Source organism: Platichthys flesus, chromosome 21 (genome assembly GCF_949316205.1).
Source record: "Platichthys flesus chromosome 21, fPlaFle2.1, whole genome shotgun sequence".
In the NCBI taxonomy this organism is placed as follows: Eukaryota; Metazoa; Chordata; class Actinopteri; order Pleuronectiformes; family Pleuronectidae; genus Platichthys; species Platichthys flesus.
In genome coordinates this window covers 8,003,875-8,030,342 of record NC_084965.1, presented here as the reverse complement: position 1 = coordinate 8,030,342, position 26,468 = coordinate 8,003,875, and the positions used below count along the sequence as shown (strand labels likewise).

The following is a 26,468-nucleotide window of genomic DNA, read 5'->3' as shown; positions in this document are numbered from 1 at the left end:
CTGCACTTCAGTTGGTGTTTTGTTTGAAATGTAACTCTCCTGTCACACTCCACAGTGACCACTTGAAGACAGGTCTAAAGTTTAAACGATTGCACAGTCTATTCCTGGTGTTGTATTTCTATATGATTGTAGAACCTTGAGAGCCAAATTCCAAGATGCAAAATCCAGGGGATTGAATCACATGTCTGGGAAAGTCAGGGAATATGTATATGTATGTTTTTCAGGTCTCAATACAGCACAAAGCACTGGATGTGTTCAGAAAGTCATGAATATATTCACAGTACAGTAGAAGGTCCAGGTGAACTCCCCCTCCAACACGTGCCTGCCAACTTCCAGATGTGGCCGTCACCTTGGAAAAGATGTTGGCACATCCGTCATTTCACTTCGTGTTTCAGTTGGCAGCGTCACGTCTCAGTGAACATTGAGTTCAAGTCGACAAGTGGAAACATTCAGCTTCAATGGAACTAAACTCAAGCCACAAAGAAACAAACATTGCAGTTAATTTCTTACATATTCACAAAATATCAAACAAACTATTTTTTACTGTGCTGCACACAACAGTGAAAACCGCCATTTATTATTATTTCATCTTTCTTAAAAGTTGTGAGAAGACATTTTCCACGTTTAGCCAGGAAATAATTCATACGCATTTTTAGAGGACTAATATATTAGAATCAGAAATATTATTGATTATAAGGATCTGCCCTTTAGAGGATTTGTTTTGACAGTTTCTGTGATTTTATTTCTACAGTCTCTCCAGTTTAAATCATACACTATATCTGTATTTGTATTGTGACAGTGTATTTCCTCTGTTTGTACAGTTTAATTTGTACAGTTAACACTTCTAAGTCCAGGTACCTCACATTAGAGAGGAAACTGATTCACGCCTCTCACTTTGTTTTCATCTACAACTCACATGCTTTGATTTCTCGGGCTGAGTCGCTTTGAATCCACTTGAATCTGAGTCATCAACATTTAGTTTTCACATCGGTGTTGTGTTATCACCACCATCACCTCCACACTGTTGTTGGCAGTGGCTTTAAAAACACTAAAACAGCTCCAATTTCCCCCCAGGGCTGCATCATGGAACGCAGAGCCCGTCCCAGCACGACCGGAACGACGTGTTGAGAATGTTCTGCTTCTTAACTTCCCTGTTTCACCACTGCTTTCATGTGCAGCTTGTAGAAGTGATGGAACTTTACAACAAACAATATTAGGGTGTTTAAACTATGGCTGATTAAATGATGATTACTGACATGCTGTGAAATACGAAGGAACAAAGCGAGCATCTCGTATTATCGTCCAATCAGCTACAGAGGAGGGAAGCCTCGACCTGTCGCGTTCATTATTGTGTCTTTATGACGGAGTCAGCAAAGCTGTGCAGCCGCGTTGGACTCCTGACAAACCAATTAACAGCACTACTTCAGCTTAATGGGCAGCCATAACAATTTATCATAGATGCAGGTTCGTAAAATTCAGTTAACCACCCACCTCCCCTCTCGCTCTCTACTCTGTGCTGATAAAATGAAGTAGATGCAAATTGCAAACAGCCGCGTAATCTACACAAAAGACTCTGAAATGATTCGGTACGAGCTTCTTCCAGCGCATGTTTTATGTTGTCTTGTTCATTCATCAGCAACGTAGTGAAACTGTGGCAGAGGAGAACAGTCTGCCTCAGCCCAGATGGTGTTATCATTAAACTGCGAACACACACACACACACACACACACACATGCACACAAAGAATACTAAGTGCCAAGTGCTGGAAGATATTGCCAATCATAAAGAGTAATGCTATCTCAGGCGTGCCAGGGAACAAGGATTTGGGTAATAATGACGTTGTAAATAGCAGACATTAGCAGACATTAGCAGACTTGAACCCATATGGGCTCACACACTTTGAAGGCCGCGTCCGCCTCGGTGTCTCTCTCCCAACGTCATGGATATGACGCGATTAGCTTGATGACGTGTTTACTATTGAAACGCCAAAGGCGACGGCGGCCGGGAGCAGAAACCAAAGACCTGCCTCCACCTCACAGTCGTCAGGAGGGGACAGCTCATTGTTTCTAAAGTGTGGGACACGGATTTACAGAGCAAACAACAACTCTAGAAAGGTCCAATAAGCACTCTGCACCGTGTCAGACTTCAGAAGGACAATGTAAGCAAACGCTCCACTGAACATGTGGAGCCTTAAGCAGCTGAAGAGCCACATATTGACCAGCTAGCAATTTGTAGCTGCCAGCAGAGGTAAACAGTGGAAACTTAGATCTGTCAGAAGCATGACTCCAAGTTAATGTGTAAATAGATAGCTGCATGCTAACAGGCTCACCACATAGACTGTATATAAAGATGCATTTCCACTTTCCTCCTTTATCCAGAAATTAAGCCCAAATTTTCTGGATACGTGGAAATCATTCTGAAAGCAGCTTAGATGAAACCAAATTTAAAGGGAAAAATTTGCATTAGCGTACAATTTATCTGACGTGTAGGTTGACTTTTCAGTTTGGTCCATGTCCCATCCGCTAACATGGAGGGGACAGGGTTCATGACCTAAACAGCTTTCCCTTTTGGGAAGCTGCATGTCGTCCATCTATGTACATATTTATATGCTATGGTTCAGCATCATTAACCTGTAAGGGAATATTAAGTCAGTGCTTTGTTCACTAGTTTTTCACTTTTGCCAGATTTCAGGGTTAATATGCAGTTGTGTGTGACTCAGGTAAATTGATCCACACGGCGAAAGACTTAAACAAAAGGTCAGATAAAGAGTGTTTTAGGAAGATCACCGCAGGAATATGTTTTGTTATCACTCTGGACGTGTGATCCTCTTTGATTCTGGGAGGTAAACTGACAGAAACACAGACAAACACCTCCTCCTCCCACTCCTCTGTACAAATTGGTAGCGAGACGAAACCCCCGGCTGAGCGGAAGCCTCAGTGTCCACTGGGAATGCCTCTGCGGAGCGCCGCTTTCCTTTTTCTCCTCTCTTTCAAACAGAAGAGACGAGCCGCTACGCTTCCCTGACAGCACTGTGAGCTCGGCATGTTTTCAGCCTCCGGAGCCGAGTGCTACAAGTTCAAGACCACAACTAGGAGCCGTACTAAATTCCGGCTCCCGAGTATCCGTTTAGCAAAGCGTTTGAAAAACAAACTGGGGCGTGTGTTGACGCAGAGGCTGAGGGAGTGATATTAGGCCTTTGAGGCGGGTGATGGGGGCTGATTACAAGACCGCTCGCTGCTCGGGTCTGTGCATGCCGTCTGATGCCCGGCATTTATACGGCAGAGCAACCTCACACTCGTTTCCTCCTCTTCCTCTCTGCTCTGTCTGTCAGCTCCTCCAAGCCTCCAACCCTTTGTGTCTACTATCCCCGAGGCGTGCCTCTTTCATTTTGCATCTCTTTGTCCCCATCTGTCTCGCTTTACTCCTGCCCACCTCCCGCTCCCTTTGTCTTCCACTCAGTTGTTGTTGTATTTTATGTCTAAAAAAAATGTGTGTGTTTTTCTCTTCTTCCCGTTGCAGTGGTCCTACGGATTCTACCTCACTCACAACCAGGGCCAGAGCGGCTTCGAGTTCTTCTTCAAGACCAAAGAGCTGAAGAAGAAGTGGCTGGAGCAGTTTGGCATGGCCATGTGAGTGTGGGGTTTTGTGTGTATGTCATTGTGTGACAGTGTGATTGGAGCACGTTTTGCTGTCACAGCATCAGAGAGCAACACGTGGCCCGTCCTGTTCTTCAGGTCGGGCCGCTTGACGATGAGATACACGCAAAAACAGTGGAATGCAGATGGTGACACTTTTTAAGCTTTCAGTTCTCTACTGTAGTTTGAACCGAATCAGAAAGTTCTCGTCCTGAACTCGACCCAAATTCACCTGCAGTGACAAATGGAACCACAATATTTCACCAGGGGAACACACTGTACAGGATACAGTTTAAGTTGTCCTAACTTTATAGTAGCAGACTTTTAGTTGTATTTCAAGTGTGCAAACTAGGAGTTAGTAGAAATGGGTTTACTTTCCACCTTTACCATGCCTGCACTTCATTTTTGGTCTTTTGAACATGTCAGGGACCCCTTGAGGGAAGTTCTACTAATTTGGCACAGACATTCACTTGGACTCAAAGGTGAACTGATTGGATTATGGTTGGTCAAAGGTCAAGGTCACTGTGGGCTTACCAATCACATCTTTGTCCTTTTGAGCATGATTTCTAAAGTCTTCGCATTTTGACCAGTTGTCCCTTGACTGACATTGCAATGGTTAAAAGGTCACAGTGACCTCGTATGAGTCAGGAAAAAAACATGCATTAAGACTGAAACTGCACTGGTTGGCAGAGGCGTAAAACTGCAGAGTGGTAATTCCCACTTTCTAGTGAATCACTTTTATTCATCAAGACCAAGGAGTTCACAGGAATCTGACTCAGTTTATTCATCTAAAGTCCGACACAGGAGGCCTTTAAACTGAAAGTGTGCAGACGGATGTTTGCATTGACCAGACACATCATAATCTAACAAAAGATTTGTTGCATTAAAGGAAATGCACTAAATGAAGCAAGAATTGATGCCGCACAGTTAAACAGAGGAGTGTCCCAGGATTAGAAGCATCTTTACTACTACGATGAAGGTGTGGTTTCAGACACACCAGGTCACAGGTGAGGTGAGGATGAGTGAAGGGTGAACAGGTGAAGTGGGAGAGAGAATGTGCAGGAAAGCCACCTCAGCCTCTTCCAGAAAAGGTTTGTGCAATTGACACAAAAAGGGTAATGCACCTCTTTCATCACGTCTCACTATCAAAGCACCGAAAACAAAGGAGGACTATTTGAATTTTAAATAAACAAGCCGCTGTGCTGCAGGCAAAGTCAGGAACATATTTGTTTCACTTTATAACACACACATACACACACACACACACACACACCACTGTCCCGAGGGCTCATGAACACCTCTTGTATTTTCTTCAAGCAGACCATGCCTGTCTACTTGAAATTATCTCCCTCCAGCTTCAAAGAAACGTATCAGTGAAATGTTACTGAGTCGCTGTTGTACTCTGCAGTCGTACAGAAATACTGAATTGTTGTTGTGTGTGTTTTTGTTGCAGCTATAAACAAACATTGTTGCTTTGAAATTTATGTTTTCAAAGAGTTAAAGCTGTTTTCAATTGAAACAAAGCGGAGAACAAGAACAAATTAATTTTCATCCATTAATTTGGACTCAAGTATTAAAGTACAACCGACAATTCAATCTGTAGAGACTTACACAGAAACACAAGAGAATGAGTCAAATTAAATGAAATAAAATTCATTGAGAATCAGAGAAGTAGACTTTGGCGTTTAGACCCCATCATGGGGTAGAACACCATGGAAGAAGTCCACTGGTGGTGGGGACGAGGGATGGAGCACTAAGTTGGGACTTCTCACGAAGGCCTCTGATTGGATGGTTTGAAGGGATATGACAGATTATCCGGATTTGCGGTGGCGCAGGGGTGAAGGTGGATCACTAGGCTGAATGACAGGAGGGAGGAGAACATATTAAACTCTGACAGCATACAGGTGACTGGCCCTCGACCCTTCACAATGAATGTACGATGCGATGGATGACCATGTGTTTATGATATATAAGACATTTGTCGTGTGTCGTGTCCTGTCTAGATCCAACATTCGACCTGAGAACGGCAGCAACAACCTCCACGAGTTTTGCATGCACACCTTCGACAGAATCACCTCCTGCAACTCATGCCACATGCTGCTGAGGTAAGAGGCCAGTTATTAAACACACACACAAACACAAACACAAACACACACACACACACACACACACACACACACACACAAACACTAGACTCTTTGCCTTCAAACTTCTGCCAGGACTCCTTCGAGAGACCTCCAGTCCTCCTCTTTCTCTCCAGCAGAGCTTGATAATCTATTTGTCACTTTTGCTTCACTCCAGTCTCCCTTTGCACATGTGCCTCCGTTACACAAAAAGCTTCTTTTGAATTTCCTGAATGGAACCAGCACCCTGAGGGCCGTGCCTCATGGTCTCTCTCGCAGCGGGAGCGACTGAGCGGCTTCACCTCCCGAGGCCGGTGGAGAAAGAACGTCTGTCACACTTCAGCACTTCCTCAAGGCAACGGATTGACTGGATTAGTGCGTTGTGAAAACACAGAGACAGGCGCCGAGGTCACCGGCGTTTTTCTCAGGATAAGATTTGACAAAAACAAGAACATAGTGACAAGAAGCCTTTGAGGTGCAAGGTTTCATCTCGCTGGGGCTGTTGCTATTTCTTGATTATTTCTTTCTCTCTCAAGTCTTTAGTTTGACAGCCATCGTTCATTTGGATGATTTCATTATGTCTATTCTTGTACTGCTCTTTGATTGCAGTACTTGGACTAAACTCTCAAGAGTCTTGGGCTCGCGTGTTTTTTTTTGATTCTTTCCAATTTATCTTTATACACCACATAAAAAATGTTTACATGACATTTTTTTAAATCTTTTTTTCCCCAACATCATGTCAGTATGAGCAGATAATAATTGCATCCCTTTGACATCATATATTAACAAACTTGACCCATAATAATATAATTCTATATGGCAATTTACATGCTCAAATAAATCTATTTCAATGTATAAAATAAAGGCTGTAAATGTAAAGGTATTATATAAAGCTAATATTGAATCAAACTAAAGGTACCTATAACTTATATATTTTTTTAATTTAATGTGTCTCTTTGAAGAAAGGTAAGATTGTTTATATTACTAAATGAAGCATTACAGCTTTACGTCTTAGTAACAAATACCAGGTTCCCCTCAGTCAAATACTGTAATGACTCATGTGATTCTAATAAGGTCGGTATGAGTCATGACATGCAACACACTCTGTGGTTCTGAACTTGGCAACAACAACAGCAAAGCAGCGGGTTTTTCTCTGAGGTTAAATGGACGATTAGCCGGGGAGCAGAACAGAGTTGCTTTACTTTCATTTTATTTAAATAAGGGCCTTTGAGAGGGTTTCATGTAAATGAGAATGAAAGCGGAGCCACACATGTCTGCGTGCACACCAAGAACTTGTCCTGCTTCATTTTTTCTTTTTTTTTTTTGCATATGATATGAGCTCATGCAAGTTTTTGTCTCAAATAGATGAAGGTGAAACAGTCAGTGTAGCCCCGCCCATTGACCTAACACGTTATTTTTGCCTGGGTAGAAAGTGATCGGTGTGAAGGCCGAAAATAAGAACTTTCATTTTACAGAGCAAACTCACAGGAGCACATGAAGGTGCTAGAGGGCAACGTTTCTTGTGACTCTTGCTAACTCATCTTCTGTGCTTCAGTGGTGTTTGTCTTTCTGGTCAAGCGCAGTGAAGCACGGGGCAGCTTAGTGCCGGACAGGTATTCTGTCCAATGATTTCACTCGCCCAATAAATCCGTATCAGTCCGGCTCTGGTAGAAGAGGAAAGGAATTCTGCCGATGAAGTAGAAAATCCTGGATTTGAATTCAGTCTGGGACATCAGGGATTGACTGAAACTAACAAAGCAAAACGGTTCAGCCAGTTGGAGACTGGACCGTCTGCAGCAGATATCATGGCGGTCCACTCCCAAATGTCAGCGTTGTGATGACGTCACGGTGGCGACAGGAAAACCAACTGCAAACAATCGCCGGTTGTGGTTTGCTGAAGGCGTTCCTGCACCACACTAAACCTTTAGACTACGACATGCAGCTGTTTCTCTAAACGTTACAGGAGCTTTGTGTATACTGTGTTTCTCCTGCTGTCCATGTGATGAATTTCCCTGCTGTTCTGTCTGCAGGGGCGTCTTCAACCAGGGCTACCTCTGCTCCAAGTGTGGTCTAGGTGCCCATAAAGAATGCCTGGGCCGCTTTGGCTCCTGCGGAAAAACAGGTAACACACCCACTGCTGCGCACACAAACGTAACCCAGTTTACTCCGCAAAGTTATGACACTTTATTGCTCAGCCTCCTATCAGTCACATCCAATGTGCAACAAAGCTGCGCGCAGGAGTTGGTCGCAGCCAGACATTAAAATCAAATTGTTCCAACGCAACTGCTCGTTTACGGCCGCGCGAGCCAGATGACAGACGCCACGTAGCGGCTCATAACCGCTGATGAACGAGCGCGTCATGTGACTAATTGGTGACATTCTGAAAAGGAAGTGAAAAAATAAGGAAGGGGGAAATGGAACTGCGGGAATCAGGAGGTTTGCTCTAAATAGATAAGAGCCTCGTACATGCTCTTATTCGTCAGGACCGGGGCCGCCCTGGTGTTCGATCTGCATCGCGTTCAAAAGCTCCCCCTCGCCCCCCCGGGTGGATCCTACACTTCAAACCACCTTAAAGGCAAAGTCACGCCGCACCAGTGCACGGATCCCCAAAGTTTAATAGTAGCTTTACTGAGGAGTTTTAAGAAAACTACTGACTTTTATTTATTTATTTGATGATGCCCCTGTTGTGTACCTGTCACTCAGCTCCCTGTGCAGGAGCCCTGACAGCTCTGCAAGAAATGCAGGGAAAACTTCAGACTTGAGGAATGAAACCAGCTTAGCATGTCCTCTGCGCTCGTGTGTGTGTGTGTGTGTGTGTGTGTGTGAGCGTGAGAGAGAAAGAGCAAGAGGAGGTGAGAAACTAAATCCACACTTTTTGTTTGTGGAACTTCTTATAGGTCTTGAAAGTGCGCGCTTGTGTTCCTGCAGCACGGTGCTTTTAAAACCAGGCGAGCGTGCAGGTTGTTTTTACTGTCACAGCCTGCACACACTGTACCGGTGACACTGCATGGCACAGATTCCCATGCGTGTGTGTGTGTGTGTGTATTCCCCGTGGCAAGCTGCCAGCTCCGGTTGGACCTGGCATCTGTCACGGTGCTGTCAGGTCGCAGAGGCAATAGCACCACTGCCAAGCCCACCTGGGCACAGAGTGTACCTGAGTAGATTTGGGCAACACAGGCAGCGGGAGAGGACCGGGGGGGTGTCGGTTTGAATTCCCCCTCTCATTACTCCGCACAGTATTCATCCTCCGCAGGGGTGAGGCCTGAATAGTAAAGTTACAGACTTAAGTAGAGGTATTTTAAAAGTAGAAGCTGAAACTTTACTCTGAAAGAATACTTGTAAATTGCAAAGTGCCAATCATTTAGGTTACAACTTTAGATCACAAAGCAAGCACAATGAAGAGAGACAGAGTGTGTGTGTGTGTGTGAGTGTGTCAGAGATAAGCCAGTGTTTACCAGTATTTGTGTCTGTTATCAGCTCCCTTGCTGTGTGTTTGTGTAACAAGTCAAAGTTCACTTGGGCAACAACATGCCTGCTGAGGTTTGTGGGTTGTGTGTGTGAGTGTGTGTGTGTGTGTTTGCGTGTGTGTGTGCAGGTACTGTATGTACGGAGCATGCATTTGTGGCTTTCTGCCAGCTTGTGTGAATGTGCAGGTGTGTGTGTGTGTGTGTGTGTGTGTGTGTGTGTGTTTATGTAATTATTCTGTTTGCACAGGTACAGGAGTACTTGGTGTGTGTGTGTGTGCGTGTGTTTGTGTGCGTCTAGGGGGTGTAACCTGTCCCTCAGGGAGCCAATGAAAGAAATTGGTGGAGCAAAAACCTGAGGTCTTCCACCCCCCCCCCCCCCCCCCCCCCCCGCCCTCCCTCTCCACCTCCCCGCCTCGTTACCTCCTCTACTCCCGCTGTCAGGTAGTGGCAGCGCAGCAAAACAAAGCGAGCCCCGGTCAGACACGGGCGTCCACCGTCTCCACTAATGAGGGATTGTTGCCTTGTACCGACGAGCTTGTGCGAGTGTTTGCGTGCACCCGCTAACCCGCCATTCACCATGCCTGTTCTCAAACTTCTTTCAGATCCCGGCTCCGTCAGAACCCAGGTGAGCGGCTCCGTTGTCTGTTTGTGTCGGTGTGTGTTGGTGTGTACACTGTCTTGTCCGTGTCTCCTGTTTGCTTCTTCACCAACGCTGGGCTGCACTTTGAAAACTGCAGCTATTTACCAAGGAGGCTCCAATTGACTTTACTTGCTGCGGCACACCTGATGCAAGAAACTAGATGTTCTTTGTGCAGATCCAGTCTAAAATGTCACCGCTGCTCTGTTCAGATGCTACATTGTCCCTAAAACTGGGAATGAAACTGGGAGAACAAAAGTTTGCCAATAGCTTTGGCTGAAACTGCAGGATGTGTGTAGCACGTTCATGCAATCATCCATTGTCATCATGTCAAATGGGGTCAAGTGTGGAAGTGTAACTAGTGTACCTACAATTTATTTATTGTGCCAGGAACTGAGTTGTAAGCAGCAAGAACTATTTCTGTGCACAAAAAAACTACAACTACACAACTTTTTCAAAACAGCAAAAACTTTGCCATCAATTCATTAATGCAATCCTCACACGGATAAATTGTCTTGGAGTGTTGTTCTTATTGATAGAAGAAGTAGTGATAGTAGAAAAATACTCTCTCACGTACTATTTGTCATATGCAGTTTCCATCCTCACTAAAAAAATCATCTGCAAAAAAGAGTGTGTCACCTTCTCAGCTCACACACAGTATACACTCAGTAGTTTTCCTGCAGCATCGGAGCATGTGAAGTGTGTTTGCATGTGTTGTGTGGCGTCGTGCACGTCAGGCTCGCTGCTTGAGGCCTGCATGTGGAGATAGCAAGGCCCTGGTTAGTGAATGCATTCTGTGTGTGCAGCAGCAGCTTTGCAGTTTGAACATATTCACCTTATTGCAACATGCTAATAACTTATAAAGTAGCTCATGAGCTTTTTGAAGAAGCTTGAAAGTTGCACTAACTTGTTGTATCAGTATGATTGAACTAGTGGACTATGATACTCAAATATCAATCTGTTCTAGGTTTGATTCTCATATTAAAAGCTTGATATTGACACTCCACGCTAATTTAGTGAATGTGTCTGAAGTTATATGAACCTGCTGTCTGGTAGGAACTGCTTTTACTTCCCCTTGTCTTAGTTTGCAAATTGCATCTCCATAAATGCGCCACATGCACTGTCACTGAGAGTCATATTTATGATGATCAGGTGCTTAGCCTACTTTTATTTCCCTCTTCTGAAAACGTTAAACTTCTGCAAAGAATATCAATATTGTTTCAGTATCAGCAACACCCTGCTTTGTTTGACTTTGTGTTGGATCAGAATAAAACATCCGTGGTAGATGCACATGACTCGTTTGGGCCGTGCACCACATGTGCACATATGTTGTGATCGTGCATGTCCATGCATTTGTCTGACGGTCTCTTTCTCTGTGTATCTTCCCAGTGCAAAGATCGAGATCCAGGTGAGAGATCGAGAACACAACACGACACCACGTATCCTCCCTCCTTCCACACGTCATCCTCTCTTCCTTCCCTCTGCTGCCTCTTTTCTCTCTCTTCTCACTTTGATGTACGGAGTGACTGCTGCTCCTGAGACTAATGAACACATTTATTCTGTGATGTGGATTTATTTATGGATTTGATGATCTTGAAAGTACTTTAAAATCGTAAGCTATAATAGAGTTGTTTAACAAAGATAATATCTGGAGCAAATAACCCTCACATGTGATATTTCTCCTTAAGTTTGACTCCAAAGACTCCAAAACACAAAGGTTCATTTTGAAATGATACGAAATACAAAAGCAGCAACATTGATTTTGTCATTTTGTCTTTTAGTCCCACACCCTTTACATGTCTTGACCCATCTATTGCAATAGCTGTACTTAGATAAATCTGCTAGACTAAGCATGGAATTTGCCGTAGGTTTTTCCAACCTTGTTCAGTCAGAGAGGAAAGTGAACCATTAACTGGTTATATCATCGCAGCATAGATTTAAATCCAATCTCCAGTGCACAAAATGGCCAAGTCACAGCATTTCAGCTTCTCTCCCTCTGTTGTGTTCTGTCTCTCAATTTGTATCCAGTAGAATGGGACTAAAATCTTTCAAGCAGCGTGTGTGTGTGTGTGTGTTTGTGTGTGTTTGTGTGTGTGTGTGCATGGCCACGCCACACCAGGGGCCTTAATCTCTCATAAACCTGGCTTCAGAACTCATTTTTCAACCCCTCCATCCATTATGCCGCAGAAAATCATGTCTGACTGAAGATGCATTAAAATCAATAGGCGTTTGATTGCCCAAGCTCCGGGCATCTCATAATATTTCCACGCTGCTCTCTTTGTCTGTTTTCAAAAGGTGCGCTAACACATGGCTCGTCCTGGTGCGAGTAGGAATGCATTCCACGCTCCGGGGACTCAATTCTCCACGGCCCAGTGTCTTTAGAAGTCCTATTCAGGCAGGCCAACACAAGTCAGTGCTGGAACAGACCCTGAAAGAGAAGCGAGGCGGCTGAAGATGTGTTAGCCTTCAGTACAATGCTGTTGACTTGTCTATTATTTGCCTTCAGCTGCAGGCCTTGCTTGAGTTTCTTTCTTTCTCATTGTGCTCCTGCACAACACTATCAGGCCGTGCAGCCCAGGGAGAGAGATATGCACACTTCACTTTGTTGAACTGTGAACCGAGCGCTTGTTTGGCATGGGTGGGTGCTCCACAACAGATCTGTGATAATTCAATTGGAGTGATTTCTCTGTAAATAAGGGGGTGTTGAATAATCAGGTGCAGAGCAGGTGGAGGTCATTCCAGCAAACAGGTTCAGCTTGAATACAATGTTCTACCTCTGGAGTGAATGTAAACCTTGACGGCAGTGGGACATGATCTGTGGAGCAGTAGATTTACATTTGTCCCTGCATGCATGTCATCCAAAGACATTCTTCTAAGACACTGAATGACATCGGAAATGATTTTAATATCACTTTCATGTTTACATCAAACCTCAGCTATGTAGTTGACTGAGCTCATTGTGCAGCAGTTGACAGTGTCCACGCTGTAACTCACCCCCTGCTTATCTTTTATCCACGAGCATGATAATCAGATGAAGTGCAATCTGTAAGATGGTCACCATAAAGTGATTTGCAAGGGCAGCGTGTGTTCGTATGTGTGTGTGTGTGTGTGTGTGTTTGTGTGTTTGCTTGTACACATGTTTACTCCCTCTCATTACCATCTGTAATGGGGCCATAAATACTTTAGTAGAGCAAAGACGCATGTTTAGAATGAGAAACATGCACATTTAAACCCTATTTTACACACACACACACACACACACACACACACACACACACACACACACACACACACACACACACACACACACACACACACACACACACACACACACACAGAGACAGACGTATTGTCTAGATTATTCTACTCATAGCAGCCACTCTGTTTTTCTTTTTTGAATAAAGACAAATACTTTTGGAAACTGGTGGTGACAATCTCTCTTTTAAGATGATTTTTCATATAAGAAAAGATAAAACATGAAATAAAAAGTAAATAATTACATAAAATCCACCTATAGCACATTACTTAAAATGTTTAAATAGTGTCCAAGAATATGGGCTACAAACAAATGACACAATATTGTATATAAAATTTGACACAAATCATTAGTTTATTAGGAATTGTTAATGTTTGGCAAATTATGTTTTGAAATTTACATTAACTTCTGAATATTGACTTCAATGGTGTTGATGTATGACCCTATGACCCTGTCCTATTCCAGGTCTGCCCAAGATGCTGGTGATCAGGAACTACTTTGGCGTGCCGTGCCCCGCCTCTGGTCAACCACTCAGCATCCAGATGGGTGACATCATTGAATTAATCTGCGCCGACCTTCACAGCCCCTGGTGGCAGGTCAGTCATCACAAACACTCTCTCTCTCTCCATTGCACGTTTTACATGAGGAACAAATGGACCTTGTGTGTTTGAACCTCTGACCTCTCCCACTGTGAGCGAATCTAACGGCTCATTATTGCTGCATTTACGTACGAGAGCAAAGAGATAAATCCTTTTACAATGCTATAACAGCCACTGTCTTCACAATTCAAAAAGTCCCTTTTGTGGATTGTTCCATTGTCCTCTGTATGAACTTCCTCCGGAAGCAGAAATAACTTCATATACTAAAGGTGTGTGAGTTCTAAATAACAAGCTGCATTTGAAAAGACATTTCTCAGTAACCCGTACACACCCACACTTCTTATAAGGAAGTGAAACTCCCACGCTCTAGAGAGGTTGGTTTGTTTTATAAAAAAGCAAATATAATGTGAGAAAATGTGTTGCTCCAAGAGACATGAGGAAATATGATGCGCCTCGGTGTGGAGGTCACTTCCTGTGTGTGTGAAAGAACATGAAAGTCATCTGGATAATTAGAATGTGATATAACCAGAGGCCTGAAAAGGCGTCACTACTGCTAACATGCACGTCTGCTGTATTTTGTGTGGACATGTAATAAGGGGACCAACAAATCTCACATTTCTTAATACAAAAGAGATAAAAATGGAAGAAAACAAAATTCAATTAACTCAGTGTCAAAGCTTAACTGGAGGCAGCTACCGCTCCGCAGTCGGCAAACATTCAATATCCATCTCTTTTGTAGCCAGCAGAGCGTAATCATTTCTGCTCTGGGCGGGCGTGAAAAATAGAATCGATCACTGTAATTTCATTTCATTCAGCAGCAGCCATCTGTTCACTCTGTCAGTGTTACCGGCTATAATCATTATCACGCTCTTAGCGAGGATGCGGCGGAGAGCGCGACTTTTCCAGCGGCTCTGATTACGAGTCCTGAGGAGGCAGGGATGTGATGCAGGTTACCGCAAAAACCAGCGAAACAGGCTTAGGACCAAGTCACGGCACTTTGTAAAAACACCCCCCTAAACCTATAGTTCACTACTTCCTGTGATATAAAACTTGTTCCCTGTGTGACACATGCATGGGGTCTCAAATGCTAACGAAAAGCTCAAATCCCCGAAACATGCTGAACGAAAACACTGGGCACTTCTACAGGTGGATGGGTGTGCTGGATGGTAATGCACTGCAAACTGGAATGGTATCAGTAGAGTATAGGCAGGTTGGCAAGACAGCCTTCATGCATCCACTCTCACAGCTTATATCAAATATGAGTCTAAGATTTTGTTAATTATATAATTTACTTAAATTAGTGAATTATTGATTGTTTTTTACTGCATGCAGGATGAGGGTATGTGTTGAATGTGGGTGAATTACACATACAGTATATTTAAATGCATAACAGCTCCCTCATTAGAACACATTCATTGACAGAAAGTCAATAGTGTGGACTGAAATGTTTTTGGACACTGTCAAGGCTCTTTTATCAAGAGAAGTCTTTACTGATTTGGAGATTCCAGCTTTGGAACCCATGACTGAATTACTGTCCCATAGAAATCAAACATTTTGCCAGTTCATTGAAGGACACCAGCATCATCAAACTGTCAGTGCCTGAGCCTCCTCCAGTAATTACACTGAGAAACCTCTGTTTATCTGGACCGAGTCTCTCCAGTGGTGATAAATCACGGCGCCAAGCTTCACCATGGGAGGAATCAGGATCTCATCGTCCTTCTCTCTTCCTGCCAACCTTTATTTCAACGACCGTTAACCAGGGCCGTACACTCTGCAGCGATCTGCGTTCATTGCGATTTAATTGTTCCTGAATTATAGAGACTGAGTCGGCCAGATGTACGCAACACAATTATCTCTCTGTGTTTTCAGGGCAAAATCCTGTCGACGAAAGAGGTTGGCTACTTTCCAAGCGACGCTGTGAAGCCTTGTCCATGTGTAAGCACCGTTTCCTTCTTGTCCTTCCTCCAGTGAGCAGCTACTTCTGGGCCGCATGTATTTACTTGCAGTATAGTGACATGATAATGATTGGGAAATTCTGAGCCAGGCTGTGCCAATCGGCCTGGCACGAGAAGAGAGACAGCCAAAAGGGTTTGTTTTTTTGTTTCGAGAACACGGAACTTGGCCGTTTCGATAAGATAAATGTGGTTTATACTCTAATTTGCTTTGTAAATAAGAGGCAAAGAACAAAAGCATATCTTACACGGAGCAGGCATCATAGACCTGGAGTGTAGAGATGGTGTGTGTCTCTTTTAAATACATGAAATCTTCTCCCTGCCACTTGTTGTCAAGTTCCATTTGTTGAAATGAAAACAGTTGCTCCACAAACGCGAGCCCACCAATAGACAACAACCTGTAATCACCATGTCTACAATGTCGTAAAGATAAGAAGAGCGCTTAGCCTAGTTTTATTGTTTGGTGTAAAAGTGCCGAAGCAGTGTTTGGCACTGAGAGCTGGCGCCAAGTACACGATGTTACTGCAGTGACCAGTCATATTGTCGTCAGATGAGTGATCGTGTCTTGGAAAAAAAAACAATATCACATGATCCCGTTTACTGTTTTCTCCAGGTCCCGAAGCCCGTGGACTACTCCTCTCAACCCTGGTACGTTCACCGCCAAGCCTCTTTACCCTGAGTGTGTGCGAGTGAGAAGGTGAAAGTTAATGGCGGTAATAAAAAGCTCATTAAACACAGGTGTCAGTTCACCCAACTCAATACTGAAGAGCAGAGTCAAGTTGTGAGGCTCGACTCGAACCTGGAAGTAAGGCTCTAGCACCGAGGTTTCACGAGACAAATGTGATCCGCAGTGCAGAGACAGATGGTGACTTCAGTTTCCGGGTTTGTTTGCCTTCTCCTTTCCCTCCTCAACGCTCCTTTTGTCTGCTGGCTCGTAGGTTCGCTGGGCCCATGGAGAGGCTGCAGGCAGAGACAGAGCTCATCAACAGGGTCAACAGCACCTACCTGGTCCGCCATCGCAGCAAAGAGTTCACGGAGTACGCCATCAGCATCAAGTGAGTCGGCTCACAACAAACCTAAATCAGCTAAAACCAAGTGTTTCAGACAGTGGCTGAAAAGAGGGCCTGCAGCAATTAACAGTATATGGAATATTGATGAACCTGAATATGAGTGTAATGTGTCATCTTTAGCTTATGTTGTCATAATACAGGTTCTCTTTGAGCAGACTCTATAAACAATGTGTTTCCCTAAACACTAAATATGTTAAAACCAGATAATTCTAAATTGTCTGTGTAGAAACAAAACATGTCTGGACAGTTTGATAAAATATTTTTATGAAGACTTACAGGTTGAGGTTTTAATGTCTGCTAAAGTAAATTAGTGCTAACCACAAAAATATACAATCATTACTACTATAGAATAATGCACGTCTTCAGGTTCAGCTATTGACCGTCATCACATTTTATTGTTCTTCCTTTTTCTGTCTGGTTCCTTCAAACCAGCCACAGTATTGACCAGATATTACCCCCAGATATATGACTGATATATTATTGACTGAGCCAGTTATTGTTCCTTTTCAAACCTTTCCTCTGAGGCTGTGGTTAAGCCCAGTGATGTGTGAGACACTGACCAAACCAAGATGCCTATCATGGAGCAGGGCCTCAGTGGAGACCCATGTAACCCTATTCATCATGGTCGGACCTCAGAGGCAAACAGGCATTTGAATCTTTAGAATGAGGAACTAACAAATTGTGTACTTTCACCGTAGCTTCTCTCTGTACTCAAGATGAATGGCAAAGGTGCAAGTGCAGGGAGGGAAAGGAAACCAGATTAGTCTCTGAGCTGAAACACTTCCCCTCCATAAGGAGAAAGTGGACTCCACTGACCGATACAAACACTCTTTTAAACTTCATTTAATTCTTTTGGCGCCCTTTTTTTTCCCCCCTCACAGAAAGGAAGACTGCCTTTATAGTTTTAAAAACTCCCCCCATGAAAGGGAGAAGCTGAGTAGAGAGGACGCCTTTGTAGCTCTGGGAACAACATTCAAAAAGTATTTCTCACAAAGAGAAATGTCCTCGCACACTGCGCCTGCTTCGCTCGGCAGAGCAGGCCGAGGACCTTTGAGGATTGTGTTCCAAAAGCCATCGACCACAGCCCTGTGCAAAGTGGAGGCAGCTTCCTGTGTAGCTCTGGCCACACGCAGGACAGAGTCTGAAAAACATAATACTCTATAAATCCTGAAATCTTCAAACTAGTTTACTCTCAATACTGTCACATCACCGGTGAGACCAGTACATGTAAAACTGTAAGAGTTTAGCATTTAATAAAATGTGCATTTGCTGTCTTAGCATAACATAAAGACTGGAAACAGGAGCTCGCTCTAAAGTCTTTTAATCTCTGCTTTGACTGACGTCTGATCCTGATTCAGAAACACTCCAGTGCAAAATCTCTCTGGTTTAAATGAAGAGTAGAATGGCAGTGAGACAGCACAAACCTCCGCTAAGGCCCAACTTAACCTTGTTGCTGAAGGAACTCTGCTTGTTATTTTAACAATGCTGGAGTAACTATGATTGGAGATTGTAGTGAAACGTCAGAGGTTCTATTGGGAAACAAACGTGTCGTCTGTTAAGATTTACATTTCTGTGAAGTAATACATAACATTTCCTCATTTTGTTCATAGAAAACACAATGTAGTCTACATGTCCAACAAAATGCTATAGTATAGTCTTGCTCTGCTCCTAATAAACTAGACCTGACCCAGGACCAGATCAGGCTGGATGTCCAAACATATTCCATACAACAGGGGGTGGGTTAGAGCCTGAAGAGGGAGAAGTGATATACCTGCTCTTTATGAATGCATCTTCTCAGTAATTGATTGTGTGTTATGCTGCCCCCTGTTTGTCAGCTCAGGTCAGGTCAGGTCAGCTGCAATTTGGAACGGTGTCTAATTATCCTCAGGTCACAATGAAGTAATGAAAGCAACTATCAGAATCACTTGATAATAACGTTAAACCATCAGAGACTCAGTCACATAATAACAGACCAGGAACCAGCTGACTGGTGCAGTCAGCAGAGCCAATCAAAACAATTACTGTTGAGCAGCGAATGGCAGACTCGATCTCTGCACATCTGCACACCTCTACGACAGCCTTTCCTCCTCTAGTCCCATCAGCCACCCTGCTAATGCAAACACAAGTATGGGAGCTCAGTTGGTTTGGGGTGGGCTTGGGGGGGGGGGGTTTATACACTCGGGCACATTTTCTGCTGACAGCCCATCACTCACGTGTCACAAACCTCGGGGACTCCATGCATTACACCGACCGCCGCGCCCTCCACAGGAGCCGGGGGCCGGGCCGACCGATCGATGGCGGTGATCAGAGGAGGAAATTACACTCATAACTTATTCAATGGCTGTTGCAGGTACAACAACGACGTGAAGCACATCAAGATCCTGACCAAGGAGGGCTGCTTCTACATCGCCGAGAACAAGAAGTTCAGGAGCATATTAGTGAGTTTATTTCTGTTTTTTTTCCAACTTCCACCACTGCAGTTCATAAATAAATCATCGGGTTCACTTAATGAAGTGTCAAAACCTGCATTTTATTTTAGCTGTGTGCACAAAAATAGCCATGATTAGAGATGTGTTTATACTGGCCTGAGGGCTCGAGCATTACAGATAATCCCACCGCAGATTGGAAAGGTTCGCAAGTCTTATTTATGCCAGGACTGTATTTTCTTTATCTCAGATTGGCTAGAAAACATGTTTTTCGAGGATAATATTTGATGACCAATGTGTGTCAATACAGGATCTTTATAACAGGGTAGTTTGAAATGTATTTGTTTGGGTCAGAAAACCTTTTCAAAAGCTCTGTCAATGTTATAAATGAACTAAAACCTATAGTAAGCTTTCATAACATATTGTAATGTGCTGCATGATTGTTATTACATAGTAATACCTGCAGCAACAGGTGCTTTGGCACAATAAGTCATCTGTTTTGAAGAAAGAGCTGAAAAAACTATTCATAAATATGCATTACTGTTTTCAGGATAAACGTGACACCTGTTGAACACAAATTAAAATATCTGCCTGTGTGTGTTTGTGTCCAGGAGCTGATTGAATACTACAAACACCACTCCCTGAGAGAAGGGTTCAGGAGTCTGGACACCACGCTGCAGTTTCCTTTCCTGGAAGCGGAGAACGCTGCGGTGCACTGCATCAACCGGTCGGGTGGCAACTGTGAGTAGACCTCAAGTGTTTTTAGAAAATAGAAACAATCCACAAAGGATTAAAAGCAGTTCTGAGCAAAACAAACAACCTTTTAATAAAAGCTTGAAGGGATACATTGGCTTTTTTACCAGGAAATGTCAGTGGTTCCGATTTCTGTCATTTGGCCATGACAATCTTTATTTTTCTCATTTGTCTAAATGTGAGAAAAATGTGAAAAATGCCCCGAACCCAGTAGCGTGACGTTAAACAGAGAAAAGCTTCACATTAGAGAAGCTAGAAACAACAAATATTTTACTTAAATATTTAAGTGGTAATTGGTAAAGTCCTATTGATAGATTACCTATTGGTTATTTGCTCTACCCAGGACATCCCAGGCCTCAGACCTCTAACGCATCAGCTGATCAATAACGCTCCTCTCAACCTCTAACCTGCTCTGTCCCCGTACTCTCTTCACTCCTCTATTTTCTTACCCGTCGTCCCTCCCGACTCTCTCTCTCTCTCCGCCGTGACTCTCTAGGGAGCGTCTCCACAGCCGTAAAGGAGCCGCCTCCATATCTGTTGTTAAGAACGGTTCAGGCTCCTCAGATATTAATTGTTTTAGACGCGCCTGTCAAGCGGAGGTTGGAGGAATCCACTAAGCGTGTTATTACATGTGATAACTCTCTGTGGACGCTGCTGACTGAGGATCTGATTGAGCCGAGTTTCAGGGGAGCGGCGACATTATCTGGTGGAACCTTCAAAGACAATTTAAAATCTGACTTGAATATGGTACCTGGAGGATTGTACCACAAGTATGTGTATTTGTTAATCTAACGTGATAAATATTTAAAAGGTGAAGTTTATTTTAAATCAAAATACATTTAGTATGAGGATTAAGAGTCCAAGTGTTTTATAAGCCTGTTATTAAACATTTTATAATTGTCTCTAAATAACAACTTTATTGGTTTAATAATATGTGAGTGTAATTCATATTAAAAACAGACGCTCAAAAACAGAATTCCATCAGTTGTCAGCTCATCTTACTACAAACATCCTTTTACACTTCCGAGAAACATATTCAGCGACAATACTCCACAAAGTTGTTGGGAGAACTTTGTTGTGGTGTTTTTTTTTTTTTACCTTGTGTAAGAGCGAGCGTTCAAACCTGAAGACGAGCAGCTGTTTCCACCAACACTGTCGGAGCGGCACAACTTTTTTGCGAGTCTTTGTAGCTGCGGTGCACCGATGGTTCTTTATCTGCGCAGCTGCTGCTCCTTCTTCTCTCTGCACCTTTTGTGTTTGGCTCCTGCAGCTCACCTGGTTCCTCTCAGCATTCAGCTGTTGGACATGATGTTCACCGGGCCTGAACCGCCGCGTCCAGTGACGTGCCAGTGAACAGGTGTGGGATGTGTCACTTTGAAATGAGACTCTAAAGAGACCAAAGAGGACGGAGCAACAGATCAAACTGCAGAATATTGTCAAACCGGGCAGTTTGTGATGAAAGCTCGGAATCGGCTTTGTATTAAATCACTCCCCTCCTTTGTTTTAGTGGCTCTGCTGAAAATGTCACGTGGGAACGGCTTAAATTTTTTTTGGGATTGTCTACCACCTGCCAGAGTGAAGCAGAGAGTGCTGTTCTCCACGCACGCTGAATGTTTCAAGTAACGCCAGGAGAAAAAAGAAGGTATTAAAGCCGGTGTGGGAGCCGAGCGAAGCGGCGCTGCCCATCAGTCGCTTAATGGAAAGTCTTTGAGTTACAACAATCAGTGGGAAAATGGGGTTTGATTTGAACCTTGTGTGCCACTGTGTGTAAGAGAAGGGAGACAAAAAAAAAAAAAAAAAAAGGTCCTGGCTTGCTGACAATCACATTCCTGGTGGGAGAGGAGCGAACAGATTGTACAGAGATGTGTGCTTGTTGTGCAGGAGGCCCGTTGTTCAAACTCTGCCTCACAACACGAGGCGACGCGGCTCCGGTCCAAATCGGTTTTGTTTTCCGGTGCGCTCCGCTGTCCTGTGGGCAGCCTCCTCCCGCTGTGCACACTGGGTTTTCTCTCGTTCTCTTTTTCGAAAAAGACTGTTTTGTTTTGATTTCCGAGCTCCTCGAGGCGCTGCTGGAAGACTGCTAATTAATGTTGAGGCTTTTTTTTTGTGTGTTCGGCAGAAAGTGAAAGCTGTTCAGACGGATCGTGTTTAACCGATACAGCAGCTACAATAACCCCAAATATAAACGGCTATGTGTACGCCTCACCTAAAAACATGTGTCATTTAACAACGGGTGTGTACGTGTGTGCGTACTCCTCCTGTATTACCAGCTCACATTGTGTATTCTTGTGCGGTTCACAAATCAGATTTAGCAAAAAAATGAAGCATGTAAAATGCAGCTGGTGTTGTGGTGGCTGTTTGAAGTGGAGGGCGATCCCTCTTCATATTGCTCATACCTAGACACCATTAGGGGTTGCTGAGCTGTCTCTCAGTGCGCTGATTAGAATTCATTTTAAGAACCGCTGGAGCCCCGCTCCCCCGTGCAGCATATCAATAACCCCGGCCTGTTAACTTGCCAGCAGCGTTGTTGGGAGCGGCTGCATTTTTCACAAAGTTCGGGGCATTTATCTGCCTTTGTGGGGATTAGATTTTCTATTCCCGCTGGCTGAAATATAGGCTCCTGTGCAGGAACTTGTGAATGGGCTGCCGGACTGAGAATGGGTTAAAACTCCCATTTAAAGTGCTGTTTGTATGATAAACTGCACTTTATTAATAATTACTTAGTTTTTAACCCCACACATTACTTCCTTTGCTTAAGGTAATGTTCCACTCTGTTTGTGTGTTTATTAGTTGTTTTGTTTGTGGCAGATATAACACAAAATAACTGAAAGGATTTCCATGCACTACCAGTCAAGAGAGTTTGGTCTGGATCCAGGACTTGTTTTGCACTCTCTTTAACATCAACAGATTTCCCTTATTAATAATTCATGGATCTTAATGAAATACAAATAAGACATTTTAATGGGACTGATATTATTAGTGTCTGCAATTTGATGCAGATCCAAATAAAAATGTGGAACATGAATACAAATTGGGATGAAGTGAATTTAAATGAGATTTCATAAGGGGACTGTTGATCCTTGGCAGAGAACTGGGCTCTCTGAGTGCCAGTCTACTTAGGATATTCTTAATGGTGAATACAGATGGGAAATATTTATAAAAGCATGAAGTCAACGGTCCATGCATTCTGCCATCAGGTCGCCCCTTGTCTTTTTTGGGGTCATTTTTGTAGTTGATTGACTCTCTTTTGCCTATTTAGTCGATTTTTCTCCATCGTCCAGATAGACACCGTCCAGTCGGACATTTTAATTCCCACACCATCTTTCCATTTACGCCGTTTGCCCTAGTTGAACTTTTCTGGCACCTATTACGGCGTCTACTCATATCGAATACTGTAAAGTCTGTTTGTACTCCAGCGTCAGCATCGTCCCACGACTGAACTCGTGCCATATTGGACACTGGACATTCCAAAATAGCGTAATGGAGTCGAATTTATCCATTAAGGCTGAGGTTCTGATACTGTCAGGGTTAGAGGTTCCGCTCACGGGAGCAAGGCACCAACTCTGCTGACTCCTAGACATTGCTGGGGTCGATGCTTGTGGCTTTTGCCAGTAGAAATACTGGAAGGTGGATAAAAATACAAATTCAGTTGTCGACCTGATGTGGGGTATTTCTCGAGCTGTGTGTGTAACCCCTAAAGGCTCGGCTACTGTTTCAAGTAGAGAAATCTGCCGCGTTGACACCCTGACTATCAGTCGCGGCTGCAGCACAGCAGGATGATTGTGTTTGTGAATACGCAAACGGACGTTTATTCCCTCTGCGGTAATTGTGAGCACACTGCATGTTCCCACCAATTAAATACACAAGTGAAGATGTCGCCCCCCCATTAATGACGGAGGCACCCTGTTGGAAAATTGGAAACAATGTGTGTCGTCGCTGCATGTTTCAACTGAATCAGAGCGCTGGTGTGGATTTGTTCAGCAGCAATCCACGAGGATCTTTTCTTTAAAGATTTAGATATGTAAATATGTAAGATATGTAGGGGAGAGCGTGGCCTAGGGGATAGAGCGGGTGCTCTGCAACAAGAAGGTTGCCGGTTCGAATCCCACTCTATCCCATCTGCATGCCTAAGTGTCCTTGGCAAGTTACTGAACCCCTAGATGGCCCCTCATAAAATGATGAGTGTTCTAAAAAAAAAAAATGTAAGTCGCTTTGGATAAATGACATGTAATGTAATGTAATGTAAATTAGACAAATGGTGAGATATATAATCCACTCCATGTCTGCAGGGGTTATTTTATGCCTCAACACCAGCCATTGGCATTTTGTTCTGGGGTTTTCCATCTGTCCCATTGTGAACAGGATATCTCAAGAATGACTTCAGAGAAATAGGTCAAATGTGGTACATATGTTCACTTGGACTCAAGGATAAACTGATTAGATAATGGTGTTCAAAGGTCAAAGGTCAGGGTCACTCTGACCTTTTAAAATCTTGTTGCTGGTCTTAAGAATGCAGCTCCTCAGGAACACCTTGGGGATTTGTTTGAAGCGGGAACAAATGTTCACTTGGACTCAAAGAAGAACTGATTCCGTTGTAGAAGGTCAAAGGTCACGGTGAGCTCATTATCTCGTGAATGAGACAACGTCATCAGAAAATGATGTACTGAAACAACTCTGGTTGGACGAGGCATACGACCTCAGTCCTCAGTATAACAGCTCGAAGACCAAGAGATAATACAAGTTAGACTCTAAGAACCACTTAAGGTCGAATTTCCAGTATTGACAAACAGTTTTAAACCAGACGTCTGATCCCTAATGAGTTAAATATGTAGATTTCAAATCACAGTGTTCACATCAGGCTGATCGGTGTAAATACAGAATAACTAAGCGCTGAACATCAGGGGAGGAGCTGCCACTGGATCTCCTCATTCTTTATCAAACTGCGACTCTGTTCTTTTTTCCCTCTGAAAATAACAAAAATGCTCCGGACCGGGATTTTCTTTAAACCTGTTTATTTTGTCTCTCTTGATTCTCTCTCCTGCCACCCACAACCATCCCTGGCCTCCCCCCACTCTCGCACCCCTCCGCCCCCCTTTCTGGCCCGCCCCGCCCCGCCATAGCCCCATTGCTCTGCGGCCTCACTTTTGTAACTCCTGCCGGCTACAGCTTTGTGCCTCCTTCCTCTGCTCCCTTCTGGTCAGGTACAGGTATCGCTTCTCTCTCTCTCTCTCTCTCTCTCTCTGCCTGCTCGCTGTCACTGTATTTCTTTCCCTCCTCGCTCTCATGTGGAAGGCTGCTTAGCATGCTGGCTGCGGCTCAGTGCTCTCACATCACCGCCTGAATCTCTGCCTTCACATCTGCCATCGAGCTTCCCATTACACCATCTCACCTCCTGCCTATAGTGACATACTGTAAATGTGTGTAAATGGAGAGTAGGGACTGTTTATTTTATTCATGCATGTACTGTATGTGAATTTGTGCATGTGTGTGTACATTTACGTCGGTGCCGGTGTGTTAAAGATGTTTTCAGAGACATTTGTGAGTTCGGTGTGTGTCCTCGTGTGTGTGTGTGTGTGTGTGTCTGTCACAGTAAACATGGACGTACACATAGAGCTCCTCTATAGTAGATATTCTGTCCCCACAGGCCGCGTCTAGAGGTCTGACATTTTATTTCCATCGGTGAGCTTAGCGCAGGCCGAGTCACCTGCAGGAAGAAGACTGTCAGCAGTGCAATTTCCTGCTTTCATGCAATTTAGAATGAGAGCAAGCTAACATCAGTTCGCTCAGTTACGTTTGCTGCAGAACTGTTAATATATATATATATCAGTTAGTGCAATCCGTCTTAAATATGTATATCACATGCTTATTAACTCATTCACTTATTTACTGGCTCCTATTTGAGAATTTACAGAATGGGAATGACAGCAGACCAGTCTTAATGAATCTTGATGTCTTAATTAAAGCTTGAATCTAAATGTAAACTCATTATATATCAGCAAGATTCCATCTCCATATCTGTGTTGATGTCCCAAAGTGCCGCTGCTCAAATCTTTATAGTCTTTTAAACACAACATAGACCCTCCTTTCTCTGTGTTCACCCACTCTCTCCCTCTCCAGTGTTTGCCCCCAAGGTGATCGGCGTGGCGATCGCCCGCTACGACTTCAGCTCGCGTGACACCCGGGAGCTCTCACTGCAGGAGGGCGACGTGGTGAAGATCTACACCAAGTTCGGGGCCAACGGCTGGTGGCGAGGCGAGGTCAACAGCAGGGTGAGTGACGGCCCGAGGACGCGAACACGACCTCCAGCTCCTCCACTTTAAAAAAAAGCCTTTAATAAGAATATACGTGGTCTTATGGTTCGTTTATGTTTATATAGTCGTGATCTCCTTTTGGCTGAAAGAAGCAGGACGGGACAATTTCCGATTTAGTCAGCTAGTTTTTTTTGTTCTGTCAGGTACTCGTTTTTTCACATATCCCCACTTGGAAGAGTTCGCTTGCCGCTGCAACTTAAATGCCAACATTTTCCAATCCCATACCGAGAACCCTCTGT

General features: G+C 43.9%; 1 protein-coding gene across 1 annotated transcript in view; it reads left to right on the top strand.

Moving 5' to 3' along the window:
- Window positions 1–26,468, top strand: part of LOC133932731 (guanine nucleotide exchange factor VAV3) — an 87,331-nt gene that overhangs the window by 56,280 nt on the left and 4,583 nt on the right. The window contains exons 15-26 of the mRNA XM_062379542.1: window positions 3,520–3,629; window positions 5,639–5,740; window positions 7,789–7,880; window positions 9,828–9,850; window positions 11,252–11,270; window positions 13,584–13,714; window positions 15,587–15,652; window positions 16,283–16,317; window positions 16,608–16,724; window positions 19,090–19,177; window positions 19,777–19,906; window positions 26,036–26,187. Coding sequence (XP_062235526.1) covers window positions 3,520–3,629; window positions 5,639–5,740; window positions 7,789–7,880; window positions 9,828–9,850; window positions 11,252–11,270; window positions 13,584–13,714; window positions 15,587–15,652; window positions 16,283–16,317; window positions 16,608–16,724; window positions 19,090–19,177; window positions 19,777–19,906; window positions 26,036–26,187 — 1,065 coding nt within the window. The remainder of the gene's footprint in view (window positions 1–3,519; window positions 3,630–5,638; window positions 5,741–7,788; window positions 7,881–9,827; window positions 9,851–11,251; window positions 11,271–13,583; window positions 13,715–15,586; window positions 15,653–16,282; window positions 16,318–16,607; window positions 16,725–19,089; window positions 19,178–19,776; window positions 19,907–26,035; window positions 26,188–26,468) is intronic.